Source organism: Martes martes (assembly GCF_963455335.1).
Source record: "Martes martes genome assembly, chromosome: 4".
In the NCBI taxonomy this organism is placed as follows: domain Eukaryota; kingdom Metazoa; phylum Chordata; class Mammalia; order Carnivora; family Mustelidae; genus Martes; species Martes martes.
The window spans coordinates 158,778,426-158,805,688 of NC_137891.1; the positions used below are offsets into that span (position 1 = coordinate 158,778,426).

Sequence of the window (27,263 nt, forward strand, 5' to 3'; positions counted from 1 at the left end):
GCCACACCAATATTTTATGCTAACAGTATGATTTATGGTGAGTGCATTTTTGTTCACCTAGACCCCTGGACCATGTTGTGTCAATCTGACCTTGGGCATTTGGGGGACTAGAGACTGAGTAGTTAAGGTTAATCACTGGGGCACTCCACATCTCTGTGACTGACCCCTGATAAAATCTCTGGATGTTAGGGCCCAGGTGAGTTTTCATGGTTGGGAACGCTTCATACATGTTGTCATATGCCATTGCCGAGAGGATTATGTACTGCCCATTCTACTCCACTGGGAGAGGACATCGGGAAGGTTGCTTGTGTCTGGTCTCTCCTGGACTCTATCCTATGTGCCTTTTTCCTCTGCTGATTTTAATCTGCATCCTTTCACTGTAATACAAACCATAACCATGAGTATAACAGCTTTTCTGAGTTCTGTGAGTCCTGATGAATCACCAAACCTGAGGGTGCTCTTGGGGCCTCCTGACACAGAAGGAATTACTCCTACAGAGAGAATCTGCCCCCAGAGCCTGTGATCTCCCACTATACAGCAATGCTATAATAACAGCAAAGCCAAGCAAACCAGACGCTGCTGATTTCTCACGGTAACATATCAATTTTTCAACTTTTGAAAATTAAATTTTATTATTTTTAAAATTGGGATGCCTGGGTGGCTCTGTTGGTTGAGCGTCTGACTCTTGGTTTTGGCTCAGGTCATGATCTTGGGGTTGTGAGATCAATCCCCACATTGGGCACTGCTCAGTACAGAGTCTGCTCAAGATTCTCTCTGTCCCTCTCCCTCTGCCCCTACTGGTCGGGCTCACTCTCTCTCTTTCACTAGTCTCTCTAAGAGATAAATAAATAAGGGGCGCCTGGGTGGCTCAGTGAGCAAAGCCTCTGCCTTGGGCTCAGGTCGTGATCTCAGGGTCCTGGGATCGAGCCCCGCATCGGGCTCTCTGCTCGGCGGGCAGACTGCTTCCCCCACCCCTCCTCTGCCTGCCTCTCTGCCTACTTGTGATCTCTGTCTGTCAAATAAGTAAAATCTTTTAAAAAAAAAAAAGGAGATAAATAAATAAGTAAATACTAAATTAAATAAATAAAATCTTTAAAAAGAATAAACTGAGGTATAATTGACATATAATATTATATTAGTTTTAGGTATATAACATGATGATTTGATATTTGTATATATTGCAAAATGATCACCACAGCCTAATTAACATTTGTCACCATACAAAGAATTTTTTTCTTCTGATGAGAAGTTTTAAGACTTACTCTCTTAGCAACTTTCAAAGATGCAATACAATACCACTAACTAGTCACCATGCTATACATAACATCCCCATGATTTATTTATTTTATATCTGAAAGTTTATACCTCCTAATCTTATAGGAAAAGCATTTAGCCTTTCACCATTGAATATGATATTCGACGTAGGTAGGCCTACATTTCAGGTCCTGTATTCAAGTCTTTAATCCATTTTGAGTAAATTTTTGTGCATGGTATAAGATAGTGGTCCAGCTTCATTCTTTTGCATGTAGCCATCCCGTTTCCCCAACACTATTTATTGGAGAATCTGTCCCTTCCCCACTGTATATTCTTGGTTTCTTTGTCATAAATTAATTGATGATATTTGTATGGGCTCAATATTTTGTTTTATGTAAGAACTAGGTAGGAACCAGATGGGAGGGAAGGAGCAAAGCAGACTTACCTAGATGCTAATTTTAGTCAAACTGTGATGGAAGAGCTACTCCAAGAGCGTCTTCTGGTCTTGCAAATTATGTCTTACCCCTAAAAATGTTTTTGCAAGACTCTCCTAATTTTCAAAATAGTGTCCCTCTCTTTCCTACTTGCTGATTGTACAGGAAAGAATCATTTTGCATGCTTTCCCTTAGGAGATTAACTTAGCTGTTAGCCAGACACCCAGCTGAGAAGTTCGGATTCCTGGAGGCCAGAGACATACATACCAGGCTTGATACAGAATGTCAGTGTATTTGGCAGTGACTGACTGCTGGGGTTGTCCCCAGTCCATGTTCTCCTTCTTCTGCCATTATAGACCCCCCAATTTTCAGCTGGGCATTTGGTTGCCCATAAAAATGAACTACTCTTGGGGCACCTGGGTGGCTGAGTGGGTTAAAGACTCTGCCTTCGGCTCAGGTCATGATCCCAGAGTGCTGGGATGGAGTCCCACATAGGTCTCTCTGCTCAGTGGGGAGCCTGCTTCTCCTCTCTCTCTCTCTCTCTCTCTGCCTACTTGTGATCTCTGTCTGTCAAATAAATTTAAAAAAAAATGAACTACTCTTCCTGACTTTCCTTCCAGGTAGATGGAATGAAAATGTGAGTAAGTTCTGGCCAATAGGACATGAGTTGAAGCAGTGTGTCTTAAAGGCAAGTGGAACATCCTTGCTTTCCCATCTTCCTTTTGGTTGGCTTGAATGTGGATAAAGGCAACACGTGAAAGATGCTGGAGCTATGAGATAAAGGAGTCTAGACTCCTGATACACTGATGCACCAAACCCATCCTGGACTGCTTATGTCTGTGCTGTTATGTAGGAGAGAAACCTTTTCCTTTCAAAAGACATTGTTATTCAGGGTCTCTGCTCCAGCAACTCAGCCTACATCCTAATTAATAGAGTTGGTCTAGATACTTGGGTTCATAAAACTGCCCCAGGCCTGCTCAGTTCTGTGACCCTTGTAGTAACCACTACATAAGAGGAGGTACATACTTTTGCAGAACTGTGTTCACGATTACTGCTGCTGTGACTTGGGTTCTCGACAGGGAGATGTCTACATCTCATAAATGTTCTCATTTCCCTTTTTACTAGAAAGAGCCTGGCAGAAGATACCACCGGGTTTCAGCACCCCTGGTCCGCAGCTTCAGAGGTGTAACATCTAGCAGTGTACAAACAACCTCCCTGTGGTTCTCCAGGTTTCTCAGCTGTTCACGGTTATTCTGATGTTTTGACATCATTTGAAACACAGCGTGTATTTCTGGGATTTATTTTACCCATCCTGCCCAAGGATATTAAAACCCAAATCTTAGCTGCTTTCTTTTTTATTCTGCCATTTGGCCTATTAAGAAATTAATCTTTAAAAAAGATTTATTTATTTATTTGAGGGGGAAGGGGCAAGAAGAGAGGGAGAGAGAGTCTTAAGCAGACACCCCGCTGAGCATGGAGCCCCACGTGGGGCTTGAGGTCATGACCCTGAGATCACCACCTGAGCTGAAAACAAGAGTCGGATGCTTAACTACGCTACCCTGGTGCCCCGAAATTAATTTATTTTTAAAACTAAGAGGATATACTATAGAAAATTTGGGAAGAAAACCCAACTCCCAGTATGATCAGTATTAAAATAGTGTTGTAGGGGCACCTGGGTGGCTCAGTGGGTTAAGCTTCTGCCTTCGGCTCAGGTCATGATCTCAGGGTCCTAGGATCGAGCCCCGTATTGGGCTCTCTGCTCAGTGGGGAGCCTGCTTCCCCCTCTCTCTCTGTCTCATTCTCTGCCTACTTGTGATCTCTGTCTGTCAAATAAATAAATAAAATCTTTAAAAAAATAAATAAATAGTGTTGTATTTCTAGTCTTTTTATAAGTGCTTTTTGTTTAGACACTGCCTACATTAAAATTTTCATCTTACACTCTCTCCGTTTATTATATTGTAAGCGTTTCCCCATGCCACTGTCTAGTCTTCAGGGCCCCCATCTTTTTCAGTTGCCAGGACTTCCATCAGGTGAGTATAATATGCTTGACCTAACTAGCTCCTATTGCTGGATACTCAGGCTTCTGTCTGTAGTGTAATGCATGGCTGGAAGAGTATGTCAATGCAGTACAGCTGCTGAGGGCTGGGAGCCTTCTCTCGCCATTGCTGGCTGGCTCGTTGGCACACTTCTTGGTTTGGTCAGAAGCTCAGTTGGCCAACTTGCCTGAAGAACATGCGGGTTTTCTAACTTTATTTTTGGCTTTATTAACTACTAGATCTATGAGGCAGCACAATACTCATGGTCTAAAATTTAGGGACAATTTCTTGCTTACGCTTAAGCAAAACCAGACAGACTTTGCTATTATTTTTCTTTCAAAAGGGCAAGAAATTTGTTCCTCTGGAAGAGTGGTTGGGAAAACATGGAAAAAACAAGCATTGCCTATAAAGGTCAGGGCTGGGATTGGGAGAACGAAAACAAAAATGAACCTAGAGTTTTGACAATTCCTTCCATTTTCTTTCCTAAAGCTGTGTTTTTAACGTTGGATCGCACATCAGAATCACATGGGGAAGCTTTTGTCAAAATGCTGATCCTTAAGCCCTATCCCCACAGATTCTGATCTAACTGACCTATGTTGGGGCCCAGGCACATGCAACTAGGGTTAGGACCTGCTGTCCTAAAGGCAATGGGCAAATAGCATGGGAAAATATTCAGTCTCACTAACCATCAAAGAAATTTAAAATAAAATGACAAATATTTATGACCATAAGTGAGCATTAAAAATCACAGAATAGGTTGAGCAAAAGAAGTCAGACACAAAAAATTACATGTGGTAAGAATCCATTTAAATGAAGTACTAGAAGAGACAGAGCTCAGGAGAGTGGATGTCTGGGAGGAGGCGAGGGACTCAGGAGATGCAGATTAACGCCAAAAAGTCCAGAAGGGCGCCTGGGTGGCTCAGTGGGTTAAAGCCTCTGCCTTTGGCTCAGGTCATGATCCCAGGGTCCTGGGATCGAGCCCCGCATCGGGCTCTCTGCTCAGCGGGGAGCCTGCTTCTCCCTCTCTCTCTGCCTTTCTCTCTGTCTACTTGTGATCTCTATCTGTCAAATAAATAAATAAATAAAGTCTTTTAAAAAAAAAAGTCCAGATAGAACCTTAAGGGATAATGGAAATGTTCTGGATCTTGAATGGGGTAGTAGGTATCCGGGTGTATACATTCGAATCTCTGCCTTTATTTTTTTTTTAAGATTTTATTTATTTATTTAACAGAGAGAGAGATGTCACAAGTAGGCAGAGAGACAGGCAGAGAGAGGGAGAAGCAGGCTCCCTGCTGAGCAGAGAGCCCAATGTGGTGCTCAATCCCAGGACCCTGAGATTATGACCCAAGCTGAAGGCAGAGGCTTAACCCACTGAGCCGCCCAGGTGCCCTAAATCTGTGCCTTTATTATATGCCAATTATACCTCAATTAAAACAAAGAGTATTGGGGAAAATGTCATCAGAGCCCTCCCTATAATGGCAGCACCCAATGCTAATGAGGATGGTGTAATTGCTACTCTTATATGATAATGGCAGAAAATTTTGGCGGGATGTTTCCAAATGTTTGTCAATACTTTTTAAGATCTAGCGTTCCAGGTTTTTGACCAGTAATTCCACTCCCGGGAATTCATTCTATAAAAATAATGTTTTAAACAAAAAGTGTGTGTATATATATATATACACATATGTATACACACACATATCAAAAAGTGTACATATAGATATGTATACAAAAAGTGTTTATATACTTATATATGCATACACAAACCAAAATACTTCTTTTCTGTGTTATTCGGAGTAAAAATATCATTCATAGGACCAGTGAATAATTCTTAACTCAATTAGGACTGTGTTGTGAGGGTTGATTCCAGCAGGCCTAGAACTGACCTGAGCTGTTTTGCTAAGTTCTTGCTTGCACTGACCACTGGTCAAGCAATGAGACATGCTGATTAAAGCTGCATTGGTTGGGGCGCCTGGGTGGCTCAGTGGGTTAAGGCCTCTGCCTTCGGCTCGGGTCGTGATCCCGGGGTCCTGGGATCGAGCCCCACATCGGGCTCTCTGCTCGGCGGGGAGCCTGCTTCCTCCTCTCTCTCTGCCTGCCTCTCTGCCTACTTGTGATCTCTATCTGTCAATACATAAATAAAATCTTAAAAAAAAAAAAAGTAGTGGATGTGGCAAACACTCCTTTAAAAAAAAAAAAAAAAGCTGCATTGGTTTGTAATCACAGGACTGAGGAGTCTGACGGCAGTTTGCCCCAGCTTGTCAGCACTGTTTCCTGATAACAGTGAGACTGAGGATATGTACTTGGTCTCAGCAGACCTCCAGAAGGCTGTGCTGTTGAGGCTGGTTACCTGGCAGACATACGCTCCCATGACCAGCAGGAAAAAAACAAAAAAACAAAAAACAAAACTCAGCTGAGACTCCATTGGGGACCCCCAGTTGTGAGGTGTTCGGTGCACACACTGGTAATTCCTGACCCCCAGAGAGGCAGTGGATCCTGGCATGGCCCTAACATAGGGAGTGCGTCTGGGGGCTCCTGCAGGAGCTCTTGGGACTGTCTGCTGTAAGCCTGCCGTGGGAGGCAATGCACGTCCTGACCCTCAACCTGTTGTGCTGCTACATCCTTCTCCTGCAATGAGCTGTACCTTTGGAAGGTACTGTTAGTACCTGGGTTCTGTTAGTCTCCTTTAGCGATCGGAACCCATTTAACTGCTGCTATTAGTGCAAGGGCATAGCAACTTTACGAAATATTATGTTCTACAGAAATAAGCAAATTCAAAGACTGTAGCAACAAAGCACAATGCTTATGAGAAAGCACGAAGAGGAAAAGAATGTAAAATTGTACCCAAGCTATGATAGTAAAATCACAAAACTGTGTTTATTGCCAGAGACTAGGCATGAACACAGGGAGGATTCTGGGTAAGCAATGGATACACACATTAGATTCAGTATCAGTGCATCTGGCAGGCATTGTGGCATTTTATATGCTCTGGATCTAGCACTTCATCCTTTCAACTCTAATACCAAGATAAGAGGTGGAAAGAGCACTATATAGGTTATTAGAGGACTGAGTTCTAGCCTTAGATTTGTAAGCGGCATGAACTGAACCACGCATAATCCCCTAACCATGGTTTCTACATTTCTCGGTAATGTGATAATCAAAGCAAGATAAGGAATAGCAAAAATACCCTAAAGGGCAGTAAACAGTGGTTTTTAAATCAATATCTTTAATACTATCAACATCGTAGGTGAGTAAGAATACAAAAGAATAAGAAATTTCAGTCTAATTGAAGGAATAGAGTAGAAGACTATAGAGCTGGGAGCAGAGAGGTGGATCATGGAAAGAGAACGAAAAAAAAAATAGATATAATAGTAGCTGTGCATTAGACATTGATCTAAGCAAGCGCTTTATGTATATTTATTCATTTAATTCTCATAACAGCTTTATGAGAAAGTACTGTTATGTTGTCCATTTTAAAGATGAGGGACCTCAGGCACAGAGAGGGTACATAACGTATCCAAGGTCACACAGCTAGTTTCTAGTAGAACCAGGATTTGTACCCAGGCAATATGGCTCCAGAGTCTATACTCTGAACTACTGTGCTACATTCCAGAAAGGAGGAGAGTGGGAGGAATCTGGTAGAATGATGAGCAGGGAATAGAAGAAAGAACCAGAAGTTCAGAAACACATTTTTTATTGAGCACCTACTATATACTGCAGACTATGGATAAAAAGATGCATAAGACCATGGCCCAGGCCCTTGAAAAGTCTACAGTCTGGTGAGGAGGACAGGTAGTGAAACATACTATTTCAAAAGAATGCGGTAAGTTCTGAAATAAATACAAAGAGGCATGTACAAAGGCTATGAGCATACAAAGAATGAGCACTTCACCCAGTCCAGACTGGTGGTATCGAGAAAGGCTTCTTGGAGAAGGCAACTCCTAGTCTAAGAATTATGAGTTGAAATGAGGAGTTGAAACAAGGAGAGGGTGGTCAGACAGAGCGAAGAATGCGAGGGGAGAAGAGCACGAAGGCAAATGAAAAGGGTGTATTTGGGGAAAATCATGAACTCCCGATTCAGAGGGAACTCGTTTTTGTTTACCTCACATGGACATCAAGCTGCTTCAGAAACTGCCCATATTCTTCACAGAGTGCTTTCTTCTCCTGCTGCAGCCCACATATCTTTTCTGATAATTCTCGGTTGCTTTTGAGATGCTGAAAAACATTTTTTTTAAAATGAGACTATTTTGTGCTGCAAGATTAGAAGTTTGAAAACTACACTTCCCAGACTCTTGACAGCAGAGTTCCAACAAAGGAGAGGCACTTGCACACAGTCTAGGGGGCAGTGGGAGGGGAGAGCTGTCGTCCTCTAGCTCTAGTGGGGAGGTGACCAGGCAGACAGCAGAGGAGGCATTTACAGGGGTTCAGGGAGTGTTCCTGCAACTCCCTCTCTCTGGGGCTGCAGGAGTGGGTTTCCCTGGGGTTTCTGGACTTCTGGAGTTACCCAAATTTCCGACATTCTGACATTCTCCTCATCCCGGCATCTCCCTTCCAACAGTTTGTAAGCATGTTATTCCCTGTGTTCAATCCTTTCCTGCTTGAGATAGCTAGAGTAGATTCTGCTTTCCTGCTAAACTTAAGGGGTAAAATGCTGGGCCCTCAATAACGATTAGCTGTGACTCGGGTCTATGGGAATAGGAGAACTGAGAAGTGACTCCATTTACTTTCTTACCTCTTCCAATTTTCTTTTTTCGTCTTCCAGTTGTTTGAGTTGGGCCTCCTGGTGCTGAATTCTGGATTGCTGCTGAGAATTGGTTATTTCCAATTGATTCCCTTTCTCTTGTAAGATTCTCACTTGCTTTTGTAGCTCTTTTACATTCTGACCCAGGAGTTTCCTGAGGGCAATGAATGTACATTAAATTACACTGAATTTACGAAATTCTTTGACCTAAAATTATTATATCATCACAAGGGATTTTACTGGTTCAATGAGGTAGGATATGTGTCCATAAAATAAAGAGACCAACACAGGGGACATCTTTTGTGGCAGATGCTCTTCTTAGTTCTTGCTCTCACTCAACAAAACAACCCTCTGAAGAGGAAGTAACTTCCCTTATTTCACAGAGGAAGCTGTGGCACAGAGAGCTTTTATTAACCTGCTAGAACAAGATGGACGTAGGGCTCTAATCCTGAATTCTCTATTCTTTCCCCTCATCCTCTCTGCTTTACAAGTTGAGTCCCTTGATCTTGGTTCAATACGGTGCTGTTCGTTACACACACTACTGAGACTAAGGCACACGTGTTAACCTTGCAGAAGCTGAATCATAAATGAGCCCGTGTTTGATGAGGAAGTTCCCCCTTTTCCAGAGGGGCCATAAGTACTTAATTCCTTCAGAAGGAATCTCATCAGACCACAGTTTGTGGAAGAGTTTCTGAGGATTTCCAATAAGGCTCTTTGGATTTAGGAGATTATCTAGAAGAATACGATAAGTGTGATGGAGTAGTACCTATATGCTAGGTCACTACTGATATTGGACAAATGAGCTCACTTTCTCTAATTTCAGTTTTCTGAAAAACCAATGGATTCCTGGGAAAGATTGATATTTGAGACATGGGACTCATACCTCTCAACCTCCAACGCCTCCAATTCTTGTCATGGTTCCTGATATAAATGCAGGCTCTGTAAGCTTACCTCCTGCCATTCATGTCCACTCCTGCACCAGCACTGCCCTCTTCATCTCTGTTTTCATTTCATTCATTACAGACCTGAGCAATTCCTGCCTCTTATTGTCTACTTCTTTTTTGGTTCCATTCTGAATTTCTGATCAAGGGGCCAGACTAAGTAATAAGATTTTGAGCTGAAAGGGAGGTTTTTAAATTGCTGGCACTAAAGAAACTTGAGTTAGCTACAATGGAATTTAGGAGTTGAAAATGGTCATTGAAATATAGCAAGTCAAAATTTAAAAAGCAATTGATGAATATGTTAGAAATTAATTCCCACATTACATATAGTTTGAGCAAAGACGAAAAGATAAACCAGTTATGCCAATGAATGAAATTAAGAAGGCTCTCTGCTCCTCTCCATTAGATCGACAGCCACATCTTCCAGGGCAGTGCCAGCCATGTCCCTGAGACACAATGGTCCGAGTAAATGAATTTGGTCATATTGGGCACCTGGCCACCAGGGCTGCTTTTAACTCTGACAAAGTGGATACTGTCACCATCAATGGCCCCTTCACTGACCTCAACTACACAGTCTACATGTTCCACTATGATTCCACCCATGGCAGATTCCATGGCACAGGCAAGGCTGAGAATGGGAAACTTGTCATCAATGGAAAAGCCCCTCTCCATCTTCCAGGAGCAAGATCCTGCCAACATCAAATGGGGTGATGCTGGTGCTGAGTATGTTGTGGAGTCCACTGGGATCTTCACCACCATGGAGGAGGCTGGGGCTCACTTGAAGGGTGGGAACCGAGAGGGTCATCATCTCTGCCCCTTGTGTTGATACCCCCATGTCTGTGAGGGGCATGAACCTTGAGAAGTAAGACAACTCCCTCAAGATTGTCAGCAATGCCTCCTGTACCACCAACTGATTAGCTCCTCTGGCCAAGGTCATCCATGACAATTTTGACATTGTGGAGGGACTCGTGACCACAGTCTATGCCATCACTGTCATTCAGAAGACTGTGGATAGCCCCTCCGGGAAGCTGTGGTGTGATGGCCAAGGGGCTGCTCAGAACATCATCTGCTTCTACTGGCACCATCAAGACTATAGGCAAGGTCATCCCTGAGCTGACTGAGAAGCTCACTGGCATGGCCTTCTTCATACCCACCCCCAACATGTTAGTCATGGATCTGACCTCCCGCCTGGAGAAAGCTACCAAATACAATGACATCAAGAAGGTGGTGGAACAGGCATCACAGGGCTCCCTCAAGGGCATCCTGGGCTACACCAAAGACCAGGTTGTCTCCTGTGATTTTCACAGTGACACTCACTCTTCCACCTTCAGGTCTGGGGCTGGCATTGCTCTCAATGACCACTTTGTCTAGCTCATTTCCTGGTATGACAATGAATTTGGCTACAGCAACTGGGTCGTCGACCTTACAGTCCACATCACCTCTAAGGAATAAGAGCCCCCTGACCACCAGCCTCAGCGAGAGCAAGAAGAGAGAGGACCTCAACCACAGGGGAGTCCTTGCCCCAACTCATCTCCCAACACACTGAAAATCTCCTGACCGCCACAGTTTTCATCGCAGACCCCTTGAAGAAGGGGAGGGGCTTGGGCAGCCCTACATTGTCCTGTTCCATCAATAAAGTATATTGTACCCAGCTTAAAAAAAAAGAAATTAAGAAATCAGTAGATTGAGGACTCCCTGTCTCCCCAACAGCTTCAACCTCTCAATCCATTCCTTTCATAGCAACCAGAGTGCTCTTTCTACATCACAATCTCATCATATCATAAAGTCCAAGCACTTCAATAGAGCTTGTTAGCTAGCTCAGCTTTCTAGCTTAGTTTTCTTACCACTCACTCTATCCCCATTTTGTTACAGGCAAAATGAACTTTTTTCACTTCCTGAAATAAGTCATCCTCTACCCTTATTCCTCCCCTACAACTCCAACCTTTTCCTTATCTTCCTCTCCTAGGACTTCCTTCCCCTAATATTCTCTATTGAGCCATCCACCCCAAATACCTCACATTCAGTTTAAATAGCTTTCTTTGAGCAAGGCTTTCTTGAGCTCCCTAGACCAGATTAAGTGTCTCTGCTATGCACTGTCACAGCACCCTAAACCTCCCTTAGTGTAACGCTTACCATAAAGTCTATGCACAAGGATATTCATGCAGCATTATTTGTAACAAAATGTTTAAGAAGCATTTTACATAAATTATAGTATATCTATGTAAAGAATGCTATACAACTGTTTAAAATAATGTCATGGAATTAAAAATCAAGGTTGTTTGGGTGGCTCAGTCACTAAATGTCTGCTTTTGGCTCAGGTCATGATCCCAGGGTCCTGGGATTGAGCCTCACGTTGAGCTCCCTACTCGGCAGGTAGCCTGTTTCTCCCTCTCCCTCTGCCTGCTGTTCCCCCTACTTGTGCTCACTCTCTCTCTGTCAAATAAAAAGATAAAATCTTTTAAAAAAATAAAAAACTTATAATATGGGAATCCTTAATACCTAAACTGAGTTGCTTTCCCCCAGAGATAATTTGGGGAAACCAGGGAGCTGTCTACTGGGGAACACTTCAAGACTCCCAGCTTAATATCAGAGTCTCTAGTTCACCTCTCCCACTTTGGGGCAAACTTCCTCAGCTCCTTTTTCCCAAACCTGGGGCTGATGTTATTACTTGCCCCCTGACTTAGAAGTTTATTTACATTCATCGTTTTTGTTTGAGCTTATTATATGTTTGCTGTTAGTGCTTTCTCTTGCTTTATCGTGGCTAATACTTTAAAAGGTATGCTTATGGTTTATTCGGGATCTAGCTGTATCATAACAGGAGGATGGCCTACCATCCTGTTAGATGCGGCAGTGAGACAAGTGTTTTTCTACTGTACTTCACTGAGTGAACTCATTATTCATTCATACATTTACACATTCATTCATTTACTTACCCAAAGATTCATTCAGTCAGATCTCTGAGTACCTACTGAGTGCCGCGCCCTATGCTAGAGCTTTTTACTAAAATTGAAAGTAAATTTCTCAACTTCATAATACATGTGAATGTCCACATGTCTTTTCAGTGGCTAAAACCATATTTTTCTTACAATATATGCAAATCACTCTGAGTGTCATAGAAAAAGGAAGCATCGGTTACTGAAGTATAGGGCATCCAGGAAGGTCATCTAAGTAAGGATTGTGATAGTAATAATTTTAGAAAAAAAAAAAATGAAAGCTCCTAACTGGCAACAGATCCTTGATGATTAAGATGCCTATAAAGTACTTGGAAATTCTTTGAAGAAAATCCGCTGATAAATACAAAAGTCAATTTCATTCAGTTTGCATTTTACGCCAATCATGCTAAAACTAGAAAAGCAAATCCCAGAGTACCATATTTCATAGGTCATCCAGTCATTCAAGAAAACTGACTGGTGCACCGTACGCGTCTCAGAGCAACAGAAGTAATCCCAGCCTTGAAGAAATCTGACACTCTGGTGTGAAAAGCAAACAAGGAAAGCAACTAGAATACAGTGTGATAAGAAGTTGCCCTGCGGAGTTCACGTCAGCAGGAACAGTGAGGAAATGCACGGGAAGCGGACAGGCGGGTGCACTCAGTGGTTAGCCCCCGTGACACTGACATCTTTGTTCCTCTTACCTCTTGTGCTGTTCTTGATATTGCTGCTTTGTTTTAGCTTCATTTTCCAGTGCTTCTTTTATCCTTTCCTCTAGTTGCTTCATCCCCAAAATACAAGTGTCGGAGAGACAAACTTTCTGAGCATGTTCTAATTTCTGCTGTAGATCCAGGATCTTGAAGGAAATATTTCGTGAATAAAACATTAAGAAAAGTCTGACCTTTTTTCCAGTTAGGGAAATACCCCACAAGCAACCAGCAAACGTGCTAACAAACAAATCTGGTCTAGAGTAAAGAGCACAGCCAAGTTTATTTTAACTTTAAAATAAATTACCTACGTTTCACAATATATGATACATTCGCACAGTTTAGTGTATGTTTGTGTAAACGAAGTTATATAGTGAAAACTCCTTCTCACCTCTATCCTGTCTTCCTGCCAGTTTTCCTCAACCACGTAGGTAATCAGTGGTATTAGTTTCTTGTGTATCTTTCCAGAGATTTATTGATGCCCACATATAAATATTATGATGCAGTTCTCTCCCATACACATATTTTTTACACAAATGATGGCATATCATATGTACTTATGCACCTTGCCTTTTTAAAAAAATTTGGGGGGTGCGGAGGGGCAGAGGGAGAATCTTAAGCAGGCTCTACCCCAGGGCAGAGGCCCCCCCACAGGGCTCGATCTCATGACCCCAAGACCATGACCTGAGCCGAAACAAGAGTCAGAGGCTTAACCAACTGAGCCACCCAGGTACCCCTGCACCTTGCTTTTTTAAAATAATACACTTGGTGATTTTTCTGTATTACATGTTTATGTAGAATTGCCTTCTCTTTTATAGCCACATACTATTCTACTATAAGGATATACTATAACTTACTTAAGTAGATCCCTACTGATGGGATATTTAAATTGATTCCAATCTTTTGCTATTACAAACAATTGTTTTAGAATAAATTATGAGATAAGAATTTGCTATGGCAAAGGTTATTACTTGTTTGTTTAATAGATAATGCAGGGGTGTCTGGGTGGCTCAATGGGTTAAGCCTCTGCCTTTGGCTCGGGTCATGATCTCAGGGTCCTGGGATGGAGCCCCACATCAGGCTCTCTGCTTGGTGGGGAGCCTGCTTCCTCCTTTCTCTCTGCCTGCATCTCTGCCTACTTGTGATCTCTCTCTCTCTCAAACAAATAAATAAAATCTTTTAAAAAATAGATAATGCCAACCTGGCTCTATAGGTATTAGGCTAATTTATATTTCCAACAGCAACGTGTGAGCGTGTCTAGTTTCTTTACAGTGTAGCCAGATTCACAAGATTTTAAAATAAAGCAGAAGTCTCTTACAAACCAAGTACTTATTAGGATATCACCTAGCACCAGTAATACATTCTTCAATTCACTGGTAGAACTAAAAATAAGACTTATGAATTTGATAGAGAGATGTATCATTTTATTTTAGAATTCACATGTTAGATTAAAAGTATCATTAAAAACTTTTTTTGTTAGGTAAGTCTATTTTTGTTTACCTATTTTTTATAAACCCTTGTGTCACCCAAAATTGTGACACAATTTTGTATGCTATGTACTGGTACATAGTATATGCTCAATAAATATTTGTTGAATGAATAGTTTTTAGCAAAACAGCTATTGTCTCTCAAATGTATTCTTGATCTGACAATGCATGCTTTACAGTGGTTTGGCACCACATTCCCCACAAACATTCACTGAATGCCAGTGGATGGCACTCCTTTTTTTAAAAGCAGGGCTTTGTGCATCAGCCCTAGGTCCTTGCAGAGCCCATGAACCATAGGAGAGGTGAAGATGCAGAATGATTCAAGGGCAATGGTAGTGGACAGCCAGTCATCATGAGGCCAACTCAAGTTCCTTTGAGCTGCCCCACTTGGTTCTGCCTAGGGAAAATGATTCTTTAAAGATATGCACTCTTAATTCCACAAATGACAATATCACCCTGTTGGCTTCTCTACCAAGGACATATGCAAACATTTGAACCTGTCACCCAGTTTAAGAAAATAACATTTCAGGGCACCTGGGTGGCTCAGTGGGTTGAGCCTCTGCCTTCGGCTCAGGTCATGGTCTCGGGGTCCTGGGATCAAGCCCCACATCGGGCTCTCTGCTCAGCGGGGGACCTGTTTCCCCTCTCTCTCTGCCTGCCTCTCTGTCTACTTGTGCTCTCCCTCTGTCAAATAAATAAAATCTTAAAAAATAACATTTCCAATACTTTTGAAGTCCAATCCAAGACCTTGCCGATTAGCCCCTTTCCCTCCCCACTAGAGAAAACCAGTATCTGAATTTTGTATTAATCGTTTCCTTGCTTTTTCTTTAATATATAAGCTATATAATGTGGATTTTATTGTACAACATTTTGACCTTTATATCAATGGACTCATATTGTGTTTTTGGTGATTTGGTTTTTATTCAATATATGTTGAACTACAACATGTACCTATAACTCATCTATTTCCACTGTTTTACGCTATTGTATAAATATACAGCTTATTTATTCTATCTTATGTCAGTGGACATTTGGGTTGCTTCCAGTTTTCTGCTATTTGAAACAATGTTCCTACAAAAATGATTATATTCCTATCTCCTGACACATATGTGCAATATGACATTTTCTCTAGTACTTCTGCCTAGTGGTGGAAGTGTTGGGTTGTATGGTATATAGGTCTTTAATATAACTAAATACAAATGCCAAATTGCTTTCCAAAGGGTTTATATTGGGGTGCCTAGGTGGCTTAGTTGGTTAAGTGACTGGCTCTTGATTTCAGCTCAGCTCATGATGGTCCTGGGGTCAAGGGCCACATGGGGTTCTGTGCTCAGCAGCAGGGTGTCTGAGGATTTTCTTTCTCCTCTCCCCCACTGCCCCTCTCCCCCGCTCTCATGTGTGCTCTCTCTCTAAAATAAATAAATCTTTAAAAAAACCCCGAGTGTTTGTACTAATCTGTTCTCCCAATTGCAGTCAATAAATGAGCCCTTGTTGCACAAAATCCTCACCAATATTTAGTACTGTCTAAATTCAGGTTTTTTTGTTTTTTTTTGGGTTTTTTTTTTACTAATCTGTATTTTTTTTTTACTAAATTTAGGTTTGTTTTGTTTTGTTTTGTTTTTTACTAATCTGTAATTACCAACTACTTTTTTAATGGAGTAATAACATACATAAAGTGTGCATATCTTCAGCATACCAAATGAAGTTTTAGTTAAACAACCACTTCTAACATCAAGACATACAATACTCCAGGGCACCTGAATGGCTCAATGGGTTAAGCTTCTGCCTTCGGCTCAGGTCATGATCCTAGGGTCCTGCGATCCCGGGAGCCCACGTTGGGCTTTCTGCTCAGCAGGGACCTTGCTTCCCACCCTCCTCCGTCTACCTCTCTGCCTACTTGTGATCTCTCTCTCTGTCAAATAAATAAATAAAAATCTTAAAAAAAAAAAAGATATACAATATTCCCAGCACCACAGAAGATTCCCTCTCATCCTCTCCCAATTAGAAGCCCTCATAAAGATAACCACCATCTTCTGATCACAGCTAAGTTTTGTCTATTCTTTTTTTTTTTTAAAGATTTTATTTATTTATTTGACAGACACAGATCACAGGTAGGCAGAGAGGCAGACAGAGAGAGAGGAGGAAGCAGGCTCCCTGCTGCGCAGAGAGCCCGATGCAGGGCTCGCTCTCAGGACCCTGAGATCATGACCTGAGCCGAAGGCAGAGGCTTTAACCCACTGAGCCACCCAGGCACCTGAGTTTTGTCTATTCTTAAACCTCATATAAATGAAATTACACAGTATGAATGCTCTTGTTCTGGTTTCTTTAGCTCAAAATTAGGCTTCTGAGCATAATTAAGATTGCTATCATCTACTTTTTGATGTTGGTTTTATATTTATATGGTCTGATGAAATGATTTATTTACTTATTTTATGATTTATTTTTTTTATGTGAGATTGGACTCTCAAACCCACAGATCAAAATGTGCAACTGTTACACACCACTGCCACCTGGTGTTAGGCAGTATGAAATGCAGGGGCATGATTTCAAAACGGCCTTTTCACAACACAAATCGCCCCCCCCCCCCAATTTACAAGATTAAAAATCATATGAACAGACAAATGAGAGGAGAATCGGTCTTTTAAAAGTTGAAAGCATAAAGCAAAAGTCATATGGCTTCAATCAGTTACTTTAGGTTCATGTTACAGCTTTATTAAACCTATCTATTTTTTTTTTTTTTAAGTTCATGCAGTTTAGAGAAACACGAGCTTTACTGAAACTGCAGGAGCAGGTGAAGTCAAGAGAGAGGAGAGCATGGAAGAGCAAAGAAAAACCCTAGAATTCTATCAAGTCTGCATCACAGCTACTTCTTAGACTCCTTAGGGAAACGGGATTTCAGTAGTGGTATCCAGTACACACTATTTATTAAGCATGAGGATAATTACCTTTGCCTCCGCATCAGCAACTTTTGATTTCTCCTGAGCCAGCTTTTCCTGCAGGTTGTTCTGGGATTTGATGCTCTGAGCCTGTGTAAGTCCCTCCAACTCCAGTTCCCTGATTTTCTGCTGACTATGATTCCATTCTGCTGTGAGTGAAGAGCACATCTTTGTGCTATCTAATAACTTCTGCTGGGCCTGCTTTAGTTCAATTTTGATCTGGAGGTGGGGAATAAACAAGAATGATATAAATAAGCATGGCAAAAAGATGAATGTGAGCCAGAACAAGCACTTTTCATAGAAGTGCCGTCCCCCAAGAGCTGACAAATAACCAGTGTCACATGCATGATTACCTCTCCAGAGCTGGCATGTGTTAGTAAGGCTTGCCAAAGTCTTAGCCAGATGGCAACTGGACAGAGGAATTTTCCTAAGAGTTTCTATACATTCATGGTCTGAACATCTTCCATCCTTTTGTTCAATCGACTGCAAGCTGGCTTTCATTCCCACTACTCCGTGAAACTGTTTATGCCAGGGGCACTACTGATCTCCCCACTGCCAAAATGAATCCAATGGACAACTGAGTTTTTAGGTAGCATTCACTCCCTCCATCTCAGAAAGTTCTCTTGGAGTCTATGATACTGAAGTCTCCTGGTGTTCTCCTACCTCTTTGCTGTTCCTTCCTGTGTAGACTATTCTAATGCGACTCAACTTCTAAATATCACTGGACTACTGTAGGCCTTGAGAGTAGCTCATTCTCTCCCTAGGTTCATGATTTGAAATACCACCTTCGTGCCAATAACTGCTAAAATAAAACTCCTTGAGTCTGTCCATATCAAACATCATTTATCTCTCTCTGTCTTCCTGATTTCAGTAAATGATGCCAGTAGTCTGAGAGTCATTCTGAGTCTTCCTTATCTGTCATGAGCCCATTCGGCCCCCACTGGCATGCTGCCTCAACAGCATGTCTTGCATCTGCCCATCCGTGTCCACCACCCTTGTCTATGACACCATCATCTCTAGCCTGGGTCATTGCAGTAACAATGTGGTCCTGCCACTTCCGTCTCTTCTCTACGTTACAGACCAAGTGTTCTGTTCTTTCTTTCTTTCTTTTCTTTCTTCCTTTCTTCTTTTCTTCCTTCTTTCCTTTCCTTTTTCTTTATTTCTTCCTTCCTTCCTTCCTCCCTCCCTCCCTCTTCCTTCCTTCTTTCCTTCCTTCCTTCTTTCCTTCCTTCTTTATCTCTTTCTTTCAAGAGCAAGTGCACAGGCTCGGGGTGGGTGGGAAAAGAGTGAAAGGGAGAGAATTTTAAGCAGGCTTGATGCCCAACATGGAACCGACACAGAGCTCCATCTCACAACCCTGAGATCATATCCTGAGCCAAAATCAAGAGCCGGAGGGTTTTTTTTAAAGATTTAATTTATTTATTTGACAGAGAGAGACACAGAGAGAGAGGGAACACAAGCAGGGGAAGTGGGGGAGGGAGAAGCAGGATCCGTGCAGAGCAGAGAGCTCAATGGGAGGCTCCATGTGGGGCTCAATGAGGAGCTGGATGAGGAGCTCAGTGGGAGGCTTGATGGGGAGCTCATTGCAGGGCTCAATCCCAGGACCCTGGGATCCTGACCTGAGCCGAAGGCAGATGCTTAACAACTGAGCCACCCGGGCGCCCCAAGAGTTGGAGACTTAACTGTCTGAGCCAACCAGGTACCGCCTCCCTCCTTTTTTCCCCTTGCCAACCTCTTTAAATCACGGGTTATTTAGTACAATGAAAGTAAAAAGGACCATCTCTATAATTAAAAACTGATGACTAACTTAACTAAAATTTTTGAAAATTTAAATGAAAATTTTCTATAAAAATAAAACATACCAAAGTTGATACAATAATTCTTAAAAAACATAACTTCTTATAACTATTAAGAAATTGAATCAGTAATTGAAAATCTTTCCCAGAAGAAAACACTAGAATCAGAAGGACTCAGAAATGAGTTCTTGTAATTATTTAAGAAGAAATAATTATAATTCATTTTTACAAACTCTTCCAGAGAACAGAAAAAGAGGGTATGTTACCCATCTCGTGTTAAGGGGCTAGGGTAACCTTGATGCCAAAATCTGACATGGATGTTATAAGAAAGGAAAAAGACAGGCCAGTCTAATTTGTGAACTAAGATACAAAAATTCCAAAGAAACACTGGCAAGCTAAAATCAGCAATGTAGAAACAGGATAATGATTTAGGATGAAGTTGGGTTTATCCCAGGAATGCAAAGTTGAGTTAATATTAGAAAATCAGTGTAATTCACCATAATAATAGATTTAAAAATCAAAATATGCAGAAAAAGAATCTGATGAAATTCAACATGTGCTCATCATAAAGCACTGAATGAACACTAGAAAGGAATTTTCTTAATGTGATTCTTAAAAGTCTATTTAAAAAAACCCTATAGGGGCGCCTGGGTGGCTCAGTTGTTAAGTGTCTGCCTTTGGCTCAGGTCATGATCCCAGAGTTCTGGGATCAAGCCCTGCATTGGGCTCCCTGCTCAGCGGGAAGCCTGTTTCTCCCTTTCCTACTCCCCCTGTTTGTGTTCCCTTTCTCGCTGTCTCTCTCTCTGTCAAATAAATAAATAAAATATTAAAAAAAAAAAAAAAGAAAGAAAAAGAACCAGCCTTGGTCTTCTAAAACTTAAAAAAAACAAAAAACAAAAAAACCTCTAAAAACATACTAAATGAAATTTGAGAGCTTTCCCCTTGAGACAAGGAAGGAGAAGATACACCCCTATCACCATCTCTATTTGGCACTATACAAGCCACTGCTTCAAACAAGAATAAAGAATAACAGGTGTAACATGTGGAAGGGAAGAAAGAAAGTTATATTTATTCTTAGAGGATATGATTGTTTACATGTAAAATACAAAATGATAGAAACATAAATTATAAGAAGTAATTTAGGGGCACCTGGGTGACTCAGTTGGTTAAGCATCTGCCTCGGCTTGGGTCATGATTCCAGGGTCCTGGGATCAAGCCCTGCATCAGGCTCCCTGCTCTGCAGAGAGCCTGCTTCTCCCTCTCCCTCTGCCTGCTGCTCTGCTTACTTGTGCTCTATCTCTCTGTGAAATCAATAAATAAAATCTTTTTAAAAAAGCAATTTAAAAGTATGGCAAGGTTTTTATTAGAAAAAATTTATTGCATTTTTAGTATTAGCAATAGTTAGAAAGTGAAATTTTTAAAAAGTTACCATTTACAATAGTGTGGAAAGTATCAGCACCTAGGAATATGTCTAACAAAAGATGTATAAGACCTCCACAAAGAAAAATATGGTATTGGGGGAAATTAAAGAAGACCTAAATATAATACACACACATTTTTTAAAAAGATTTTATTTATTTATTTATCAGAGAGAAAGAGAGAGAGCACAAGCAGGGGGAGAGGCAGAGTGAGAGGGAGAAGCAGGCTCCCCGCAGAGCAGGGGAAGCCTGATATGGAATTCAATCTCGGTGGGACCATGATCTGAGCCGAAGGCAGTGGCCCAACCAACTGAGCCACCCAGGTGTCCCTACACACACATTTAGCAGAGATTTGATATTGTAATGATTTAAATTCTTCCCAAATTTGGGACACCTGGGTGGCTCTGTCAGTTAAGTGGCTGCCTTTGGCTCAGGTTATGATCCCAGGTCCTGGGATGGAGTCCCACATTGGGCTCCTTGCTTAAGCAGGGAGCCTGCTTCTCCCTCTGCCGGCTCTGCCTGCCGCTACCCTTATTTGTGTTCTCTCTCTCTCCGGCAATAAATAAATCTTAAAAAAAAAGAATTCTTCCCAAATTTATCTAGAGATTCAGTGTATAAATCTCAAAAGGTCATGTGTGTATATATATGTGTGTGTGTGTGTGTGTGTGAGTACGTGTGGGTATGTGCATTTAACTTGACAAGCTGTTGACAAAATTTATATAGAATTTCAAAAGGTCAAGAATGCCAAGGCATCCTAGAATAAGAACAAGATGAAAAGATGTGTTCTATCAAATATTAAGATTTACATAAAGCTAACATAATTAAGATAGCATGTTATTGGCACAAGAATAGACAAAACAGGACAATGGAACAGAATAGAGAGCCTGGAAACAGACCACATATATGCCAACATTCTTTTTTTTTTTTTTAAGATTTTATTTATTTATTTGACAGAGAGAGTCAGGGAGAGAGAGAGAGGAGGAAGCAGTCTCCCTGCTGAGCAGAGAGCCCAATGCGGGGCTCGATCCCAGGACCCTGAGATCATGACCTGAGCCAAAGGCAGAGGCTTTAACCCACTGAGCCACCCAGGTGCCCCATATGCCAATATTCCTATGACCCATGTAACAATATAGTAATGTAGGAGAATATCTTTATGACTTTGAAGTCGACAGAGAACTCTTTCTTTCTTTTTTTAAAGATTATTTATTTATTTATTTGAGAGAGAGAGAGAGCAAGAGTAAAGGGGAGGAACAGAGGGAGAAGGAGAAGCAGATTCCCTACTTCACAGGGAGCCCAGTGCAGGACTGGATCCCAGTGGAATCACAACCTGAGCCGAAGGCAGATGCCCAACCAACTGAGCCACCCAGGCATCCCTCAAAACATATATTTAGAGAGTGAAAATATGAGCCATAGAGTAGAAGATGTTTGTAATACACACCTGATCAAAGCTTCATATATAAAGAATTCCTATAAATTAACGGGAAAATGAAAATAACAGAAGCCCCAAGAAAAGTAAGCAAAATCTTGAACAGGTCTTCACAAAATAGCAACTCAAATGTCAAAGAAATATAGAAAGCTGCTCAACTTCATTTGTAAACAGGGAAACGCACTTTAAAACTGCTAGGAGTGGGGTGCCTGGGTGGCTCAGTGGGTTAACCCTCTGCCTTCAGCTCAGGTCATGATCTCAGGGTCCTGGGATGGAGCCCCACATTGGCCTCTCTGCTCAGCAGAGAGCCTGCTTCCCCCTCTTTCTCTGCCTGCCGCTCTGCCTACTTGTGATCTCTCTCTGTCAAATAAATAAATAAAATCTTTTTTTTTTTTAAACTGCTAGGAGCTACCACAATACACATACATGAGATTAGCAAAAATTGTCAAGTCATAATCTGTGTTGCTCTGGTCATTACACCTTGAGAAAGATGTAGTATTGCTTGAATATGTTCAGAGTTGGACAGTGAAAATTATCTCAGAAATGTGTTTGAAAGGAAAAGTGAAATGCTGTCTTACAAGGAAATATGATCAAGATTTGGAATTTAATTTACAACTACAAAGGCTTGAGGGAATATGGTCAATATTCAAAAAATCATGAAGGGTGAGGAATAAGGAAGCAGTTTCTTCAAATAATCCTGGAATACCAGGACTCTCTAGAAGGGCCTCCCTTCAAGTTTGACGTAAATGACTACTTGCTTTCCTCTGTATCTCCCCCACTATATTGTGAGTTCCTAAAAAGGAGGGACCCTTCTTAATCTCTTTTTAGGTCACTTTTTGAAGAAGGTACCTTGTTCCCGCTACACTAGGTGTGACGAATTTTCCTATAAAGGGCCAGAGAGTATATGTTTTAGCCTTTGTGGGCCACATGGTCTCTGTCAGAACTACTCAGATCTGCTATTACAGTACAAAAGCAGCCATCCATAATATATAAACAAACAGGTGGGGCTGTGTGCCAATAAAGCTTTATTTACAAAAACAAGAGGCAGGCAGGATTTGACCCATGGACTCCTACTGACAAGAGGATAGCTATGGTTAAATCCTCAGTATCAACAAGATTGCCTGCCTGGATTATGACCGATGCCCAGTACATATTTGTTGAATGCTGAATTCCAGAACTTTAGATAGGGACTTATAGAAACTAGGTTCCTAATATATGTTTACAGAATTGAACCTCAATTAAAAGGAAGCACTATTTTTACATGATGGTTCAGTTTGAATATTCGTGTGGTTCATAAAATTTAGATGAACTACATGGCTGGCAGTTCTACATAGATTATTTTAGAACAAGCATGTTTGGGAGATATCCTCCTAACTTTCTGATAGAACAAGTTTGCCCTCCTATGAATTGTACCTTGGTGCAGTTGATAATTTGATTCAATCAATAATAATGGATACGGCTCTTAGGGATAAATAAGTCTATAGATACAACTAGGGCAGGATCTTCAGCATTTGGGATCAGATCATTCAAATTTAGTTAAGTGTTAAAAGTTTTAGCTAATGATTTCAAAAGATTGTATAACTTTAAAAAGTTTGTCACCTTTATAAGTTGACAGTATGCACACACCTTCAGCAGCAGGGAAACAACTGAACTGTGTACCTACTTGGTGGGGCAGAGTCAGAGTGAGTTATCAGAGAGCTCACATCGCCCACACATCTGGGGGCCCTACCATGAATTATGCAGTTGGGGAATGAGAACGTGTTTATCTCTAGGGCTGATTAGCAACTGAGACCCTCTGATCCACGGAATGCCCCGAGAATCACCTTAAGGCTTTCTTCCTGAAGTAAGCTATTGTGCTGTTTCAAGTCCAAGTTCTTTCCTCGCTCATACCGGAGCTCTTTTTCAGCCGAGTTACACAGAATCTGGAGCCGGTGCAAATTCTGACGAAGCTGGTCTACACCATCTTGCTGCTGGTATTTCACCTTCTCTCCAGATGATGGACACTAAACAAACATTTTAAAAGAGAAACATGGGCAATTTGAAAGAATATTGGTAAAACATGGGTTCCAGCTCTCAGAAGCAGAAATGTCAGAACTATTCACACATCAATATTCTTGGAGTTGGCTTACCTCCAGCAAATTACTCTCTTATATACTTATGGTCATTTGGTACATGTTCACATAATTTAACTCCCGTTATTTTAGAGTGAAAATATCAATGAAATTATTTGAGCAGAGCAGTTAAGCATAGACAATTAACTTTCTTTTCTTATGAATGAAGGGAAAGAGAAGCATGGACCATTTTAGAGTAAAACATGCTTTAAATGGGGAATTCAAAGAGCCAATATGTGAAGAAGGAAAGTGTGACTGTATATGCAGTGTGTGTGTGTGTGTGTGTGTGTGTGTGTGTTTGGTATCTGTTGGCAAAAAGAAAGAGAACATTTAGCAGGAGATCTTAAATTCCCAGTCTTCCTCGTTGCTTTCCTGTTACTTTCACATGATTCTTCTTCAGTTACTATACAACCACACACTCTCCTGCAGGTCTCCAGGGCAATAAAACCACCTTGATCAAAGGAGGAATCGTGGGGTTTTCTAAAAGGTAGTCTCACATGGGTGTGCTATGTAGATAAAGAATTCAACCTTACCCAATTCAATAGATAACATATACTTAGAGTTTCCTGAGTCCTGGTCCAGTGTACTTCCTGCCCATGACTTTCTGGAAATCCCATGTCATTAGTCCAGTTCTTTCTTGCTTACAACAGAATTGCAACACAGAATTCCACATGTCCTATAAAGCCCTTTAATCCCTATCTTGATTTAGTCAAGAAGGCAGTCTAAATCCAGCTTGCTTGTCCTAGAGCTGCAAGTGTCTAAGATCCCTAGAAAAAATTCTTTTATTGAATTATATTGTAATTATTAAGAACCCTAGCTTTGGAATTAGTATCAGTCTTGAATCTGTCTTGAAGAAGTTAGTTTCTCTGCTTTTTCATTTCCTTCATCTGAAAATGGGGATAATAATGATAAGTGCTGCATGGAGTAAAGGGTATGTAAGATAATGCATGCAAGCACTTAGCATGATGCCTTAGCACACAATAAGCACTCAATAATATTACCCAGGACTGTGGATGTTACCCAGCTTTATTTTTTTTTCTTTTTAATTTTTTTATTTTAATAAACATATAATGTATTTTTATCCCCAGGGGTACAGGTCTGTGAATCGTCAGGTTTACACATTTCACAGCACTCATCATAGCCCATACCCTCCCCAATGTCCATTTCCCCACCACCCTCTCCCGTCCCCCCTCCCCCCGCAACCCTCAGTCTGTTTCTTGAGATTGAGTCTTTTATGGTTTGTCTCCCTCCCAATCCCATCTTTTCATTTTTTCTTTTCCTACCTCCCCCCAACCCCCCCCGCCTTGCATCTCCACTTCCTCATATCAAAGAGATCATATGATAGTTGTCTTTCTCCGATTGACTTATTTCGCTAAGCATGATACCCTCTAGTTCCATCCACGTCGTCGCAAATGGCAAGATTTCATGTCTTTTGATGGCTGCATAGTATTCCATTGTGTATATATACCACATCTTCTTTATCCATTCATCTGTTGATGGACATCTAGGCTCTTTCCACAGTTTGGCTATTGTGGACATTGCTGCTATAAACATTCGGGTGCACGTGCCCCTTCGGAGCACCACGTTTGTATCTTTAGGATATATACCCAGGAGTGCAATTGCTTACCCAGCTTTATTTTAATTGCCTTCTGGTTCCATCTGAAAACAAGAATTCCCTGAAACCTGGAAACCCTTGATCACCAATGTAGCTTCTTGTTTAATTATCAGACAGCAGCTTTTAATAATCAATGAGTAACCAGCAGCCTATATGGCCACTGAACACGCCCAAACAGACATATATAAGAGAAGCACCCCCTTAATACCAATGTACAGGAATTTTTAGCCTGTTTTGAAGATAAGAAAAGCCAGAACAAAAGTTCCTCTGGTCTACGTTTTCTAGTTAAGTCACTTAGCCCAAGCAGAAATGCAAATTATTTTGCATGAATGGCAACTAACTAGTAAAGAAGCTACCAGGCAACCAGTCAAGTGGCCAACGTAAAGGGTCTCTATTTTCCCCATGTGTAAATGGCTTCCTGGCAGAAGGTTATTACAGAGACATTTAGACTCACTCAGGCTACTAGGAACCATGTAGAACTGCAAAGTAAAGTACTTAGCTTTCTTTCTTGACCAATCAACAGATTTATTAAGCCAATTATCTTCTCGAGTCTCAGCTGACTCATCTGCAAATTAAAGGCATAAGACCAGATGATCCGTACACAATGTCTCCTCAATTCATAATTCCTTACGAATTAAAATGAAACCAATTGGAACCAGCATTAATTATCTTAATTTTATAGGCTTAAGATCTAGCTTTTAATATTTTCAAATATTATCTTCACACAATAAAAATTTAATATGAACCAAATCCATATACTGGTCCTGATGACAAGATCATTCCTTTTGTGGAAACAATTAAAGCCTATGAGCCTTCAATACTCTCATTCAGTGGGTGTGGGTGGAACAGGCTATCCAGCCTGCAAAGATGTCAAGCATCAAACCAAGTCTACTTATTCGGACTCCCTACTCATCAAACATCCTTCAGATTTGAGTTTCTTTCAGAGTTCTCTACAGGTAAACATGTGTTCATTTAAACCTGCTCAAGTGCTATTTATAACTAATTATTACAGATAATAACTAACTGACATTCTGGTTTTAACCAATAGTCTTGAAAGTTTGGCTTCGTGTGAATTTATCCCCAAGACACAGATCTATTCTAGGGAGACTAATGCATCAAGTTTTAGAGCCTGTGAGCCTAAGGGCCAAACCTCAAATAAATTCATCAAGATAATCAATAACAGAAACCTTGGGATGGCTTTTGGAAGATGGCTTGCCAGCCTTCCTTAGGAAATTAGCTTTACAGGAGAACTGTATGTTTTCTTTGACTTTCTCAGCAAGGGGAGGCAAATGACAGGGGTTAAGACAGGTCAAGTTCTAGAGTAGACAGACCCAGGTTCCACTGCAATGTGTCATTTTGGGAAAATTATTTAACCTCTCTAAAGCCTCAGTTTCCTCATCTGTAAAGTGGCAACAATACCATCCTGCCTTATTG

General features: G+C 41.2%; 1 protein-coding gene and 1 pseudogene across 2 annotated transcripts in view; one reads left to right on the forward strand and one right to left on the reverse strand.

Moving 5' to 3' along the window:
• CCDC30 (coiled-coil domain containing 30) overlaps positions 1-27,263 on the reverse strand; it is a gene marked incomplete at its 3' end in the record, with an annotated part of 116,489 nt that overhangs the window by 16,717 nt on the left and 72,509 nt on the right. The window contains exons 11-15 of the mRNA XM_080801711.1: positions 23,927-24,106; positions 17,473-17,682; positions 13,041-13,192; positions 8,457-8,619; positions 7,827-7,939 (exon numbers count right to left, since the gene is read on the reverse strand). Coding sequence (XP_080657837.1) covers positions 7,827-7,939; positions 8,457-8,619; positions 13,041-13,192; positions 17,473-17,682; positions 23,927-24,106 — 818 coding nt within the window. The remainder of the gene's footprint in view (positions 1-7,826; positions 7,940-8,456; positions 8,620-13,040; positions 13,193-17,472; positions 17,683-23,926; positions 24,107-27,263) is intronic.
• On the forward strand, positions 9,794-10,858 carry LOC308340990 (glyceraldehyde-3-phosphate dehydrogenase-like; annotated as a pseudogene). Its single transcript has one exon. The product of its transcript is annotated as a glyceraldehyde-3-phosphate dehydrogenase-like (transcript).